Source organism: Taurulus bubalis (genome assembly GCF_910589615.1).
Source record: "Taurulus bubalis genome assembly, chromosome: 17".
Lineage (NCBI taxonomy): Eukaryota > Metazoa > Chordata > Actinopteri > Perciformes > Cottidae > Taurulus > Taurulus bubalis.
This window is the reverse complement of record NC_136605.1, coordinates 14,636,795-14,641,280: the sequence shown is the minus strand read 5'-3', so window position 1 is coordinate 14,641,280 and position 4,486 is coordinate 14,636,795. Positions and strand designations below refer to the sequence as shown.

Here is a 4,486-nt window from a genome sequence, read left to right as displayed (position 1 = left end):
ACAATTAAATAAAGTCTTTATTTTTCAATATACATATGGTTTAATAAACAAGGAATGATTATATGTTTCTGTGTTATTTCAGCTAACATTTTCAAAGTGTAAAAGGTGCCACACAAATTAACTATTTATACATTTGAAAGGACAATCAGCAGTACAAGGGCAAATGAGAAGATAATTTACATAATTTGGTTCGAGTTGAACATTGTGTCTATTGTCTTCTTGTTAGGCACACAACTTTTGGACACTGGTTTTAAAAGGTTATTGGCTTCATCAAACCATCTTATATTCAACTTTGCCCATAATCCTTCCTTTTCTCTGAAGAGAGACAGATATGACCTCATTTATTTGGACGGTTCTGTAGTCAGTGCTGGCTGAAAAATTATCTAAAAATCATGGATTGTAGCAAAAGCTTTCGTCACCACTTCATAGTTAGTCCGTTTGTCATCTTCTCCACAGCGTGGTAGCGTGTGTGCAGCAGCTCTTTGGCTCTCTCCTCCCCGACGCTGTGGAGCCAGGACTGGTACAGCTCGGCCACGCGGGCGTCATCTTCTGGCGATAGGGGGCGCTCTGCCTTGTAGAGCTCCTCGACCTTCTGGAGGAGCTCTTTGGGGTTCTGACCCGGTAAGGGCTTCACCTGACCACCACCATTTAGACAGCCTACATGTAGATGAGAGGCAAGGAGAGAGAGAAATGCTGGGTTTATCGCTTTCATTTTAGTTGCAAACATCAAGTTAGTAAAGCAGTTGAGTTATGCTTGTCAGTTATCCAATTGATAAAAACTAAAAATATATGCTCTACCATTGGATCAACAGAGCAATGATACACATACAGGAAATGCATATTTCCATTTACCTGATGGACAGGCCATAACCTCCACAAAGTGATAAGGCGACTTCCCCCTCTTGAGTTTTTGCACCAGGTTCTGGATGTTACGGAAGCCGTATGCGGAAGCAAAGGACAACAAGACAACTCCATCTTTCTCTAGAGTCACTTCCTGGAAGTCTTTATTCCTGTGGCAGAGGGGTTGAGGTGGGGAAACAGGGTAAGGAGGAAATTTGTATCTAAATGTAGTGCAAGACAATAGGCTGGTGCAATTAATTTTCAAACAGACAATCGGGCCTTCCTCTCAGCCGTCATGCCAACTATTCCACCAAATTACCACAAAGCAGTCCAGCCTCTTAAAGCGGAGACAGACTCACCGGAGGGTCTTGTAGGTTAGCTTCTCCACTTCCTCTCCAAACAGCTGCTTGGCTGCATATGTGAAGACATGATGGAGGTAACCCCCTGACCCGCTCCCAGAATGGCTCAGGAACTCATCCCCACTCACACTGCTGAACCTGGGTCAAGAATAACATGTAGTGTGTGATTTCCTCTATTCTTCTGGGAATTCATGCCGCGGATAAAAATAACTAAAAGATCACATAACTCACATTGTATCTAGGGGTGCAGGTTCCACATCATTAAGAGACACATTTTTCTCCTCCAGCATTTTCTGAACCTCTCCTGTGCGAGGCGTGAGAAAAAGGACGAGAAAAGTATTACAAGAGATGATACAGCACGTTCATATAGACAAAGAGCATCATAATAGTTGTTACTGTACCAGATGTGATGACACAGTCCACTTCTCGAGTCTCAGCTTCGTTCAGGAAGAAGTCTGACCTCGAGGCCTCAAGTTTCTTGTCAAAGCAGGGCATTACTGCTACATGGTAGATCTGCTGTGGACTTAGCCCCTAACGGCACACACACAATACACAACTCTATATATATATATATATATATATATATATATATATATATATATATATATATATATGCAATGTCTGATAAACAGGTGTCCCGGTACCTGTTGTTCAGCAAAATAGCCTTTAACTAGGGAACCCATCATCTGCTGGGGAGAGCGAGTGGTACTAATGTAAGGAAGAATAAGCTCCCCGTGGGTCTTCTCTGCATAGCAAATCCAACCTGAGCAAATCACAGACACAGACACAGACACACACACACACACACACACATTGGGAGATGTCTTTGAGCAAACACTGAAATTGAGTCATTATTACACTGAAGTGACTGACACTGCATTTTGCCTTTTGTTAAGCATATCAGGTCAGCTACATACAAATGAATAACCTTTTATTTGACCTTTACATTATATTAATGTATGAAATTTCACATTGCGGGATTCAAAATATGTCTGCAATTAAAAAAAAGGCATTGAAAGCTTGTGCAGTAGAGAGCTGACAAGAAATCAGGGGAGACAACCAGGTTTTCGAGGAATACCTGGACAGGCTGATGTCAGCATGGGCAGACTCTTGCCGTCCTGCTCCTTCCTCTGGAAACGCTCCACAAACTCCCTCTGGCTCTCCAGCAGGCTGAAGGTGCGACTGAAGCTGGTGTCGAACACATGATGAACCCCTGCAACAATGATAATGATCTTCAGAAGTGTCTGTGTCTGCTTGAATCAACCTCTCAGAACAACATAAATAACATTTGCACTCACCAAGGCCTTTAAAGAAAGACGTAAGCCTCCTGCCTGCCTCGCTGGTGCTGAGGTTAAAGCGCTCTGCGAGGGAGGCTCTGGACTGCGGCGACACTGACACCACCACCACCTTCTGCTCTGTCACGCTGGACTGTGGATGACGAATACAGCAACACCCAACATTATTACCATCGCACTCCCAAAGCTGCAAAAGTGATCATAACCAGGCAAATACTACACAAGCATTCAAACACATAAATCTACCTTGTTGCTGCGCAGCACTTTAAGGAGCTCCTCGTGGCTCTGCTGAGTGATGAGGACGCTCTCCGCCGAGGTGATACAGCCACTGCAGGCTAGACAGTCATCCAGTGTGATCTTTGCTTTCTCCAGCTTCTGCTTCCCACCATCCTGCAAACAGAGAGCTAATTATTCAAGGTAAACAGGGGTGCAATTTTACTTCACACAGGTTTTGATGAAGCTGCGACACCCACCTGATTGACTTGGACGTAGCTGCCATCATCTTCTATTTGAATCCTGGCCACAGATTTGCCTTGTTTCTTCTCTGCTTTAACAGGTTTGACACATTCCTGCAAAACAGAAAACACATTATAGTTAAATTAAGTTTCTTCTAATTAAAGTTATAACAACACCCAGAGGCACCTGACTGAACTGTAACCAAGTAAAGAAACAATATACAAGAAAAAAAAACTAATTGATGGGACCACCAGACCGATTAATTGAAGTTATTTTCTCCACTAAAACCCACAGGAACTGATGAGTAAGAGAAGATATGACCGGAATATTCGTGACAGGTGAAGAAATTAGAGTTGGACATCAGTGTCACGTTATTCAGGATATATCACCTCTTTAGATATCTGACAATACATCCAGTGACTCGTGCTGCAGTAACGGAGCTGGTTGTTTACCCCACATTGCCGTTTCACCGCACTTAGTTACATCACCGCTGACATTAGCAGCCAGCTAACAGTGTTAGCATTGATGTTCTACACGTTAACGGGGTTTGAGTTCAGTATCAGTGACATTAATTTGTTAACATCATCATTATCGTTCACAGGTCCCTTTTTAATGGAAGCGATTTTATGTATTTTACTACCTGAGAGGGGGTGATAAAATCGTCGAGATCCGTCAACTGCAGCACACCGCTGAAGTGGGAAGCCATATTCACTGCCGTAAAGTGTTTGTTGTTTACTATTGTGTCGTAAACGAGACCCTTGAGTCAACTCCAGCTGAGGGACAAACATCGCATTGTTAACCAGATGTTGCTGTGTTTGCCTGCCATCTTTTACCGTATGGATCTAATTAGTTAAGGGACAGTCAGACAAAGGGAAAGTAAGGTCAAGAAAATAAAGTATAAAATAAAATATATAAGTATAATATATATTCATCAATAATTGCTCATCAATTACTAGCTTTACATTGTATGTGTACTGTGTCCCTCTTTAAAATGTTGAATTGTGTTTATTTTATTTTATTATTTTATTTAGTTTATTTTATTATTGTGTTTATTTTAAATTGCATCAAAAATGCAGCATTGGTTTTCTCTGCAAATATCCCTGGAAGACAAATTGTGTCAAAATCAAAACGATTGTTTAACCGTTCAGTAAATGAAAAGGTGCCACCTGGACTGGCCTTCACTTGCTTTGTGCGAACAACAGTGGAGCTCACACTGTTGTTTCAACATAACCTATTATGTTGAAACAAAGGATATTGACTCACAGAAAGGACAGTTTTATAAATCATTATCATGGGGGAGAAAGGTACCTGAACAAAGATTGTTAAGGGGGACATTTGTTTGTGGCAGCAGCAAGCAAGTTACAGGGTAAACATACAAATATGAAGTATGGCAAATGTTAGTTTTGGATGTTCTCCATGTTTAATAAAGCATCTCCATATTACTGTATATCCTGATCCATATCACAGCTGCTGCATACAGCTGCAGATAATGTTTCAAGAATATTTTAACAGTAAGAGCAAAATTGAATGTGATTA

The 4,486-nt window shown here is 41.5% G+C and overlaps 1 protein-coding gene across 1 annotated transcript in view; it reads right to left on the bottom strand.

Annotated features, from left to right (window-relative positions):
• Window positions 1–3,656, bottom strand: part of narfl (nuclear prelamin A recognition factor-like) — a gene marked incomplete at its 5' end in the record, with an annotated part of 3,657 nt that extends 1 nt beyond the window's left edge. The window contains 11 exons of the mRNA XM_079232583.1: window positions 1–657; window positions 853–1,010; window positions 1,200–1,337; window positions 1,431–1,503; window positions 1,601–1,730; window positions 1,844–1,962; window positions 2,278–2,412; window positions 2,498–2,627; window positions 2,741–2,884; window positions 2,968–3,063; window positions 3,591–3,656. The exon at window positions 1–657 is cut by the window's left edge and continues 1 nt beyond it. Coding sequence (XP_079088709.1) covers window positions 416–657; window positions 853–1,010; window positions 1,200–1,337; window positions 1,431–1,503; window positions 1,601–1,730; window positions 1,844–1,962; window positions 2,278–2,412; window positions 2,498–2,627; window positions 2,741–2,884; window positions 2,968–3,063; window positions 3,591–3,656 — 1,431 coding nt within the window. The 3' untranslated portion in view covers window positions 1–415. The remainder of the gene's footprint in view (window positions 658–852; window positions 1,011–1,199; window positions 1,338–1,430; window positions 1,504–1,600; window positions 1,731–1,843; window positions 1,963–2,277; window positions 2,413–2,497; window positions 2,628–2,740; window positions 2,885–2,967; window positions 3,064–3,590) is intronic.
• Window positions 3,657–4,486: the final 830 nt, after the last annotated feature.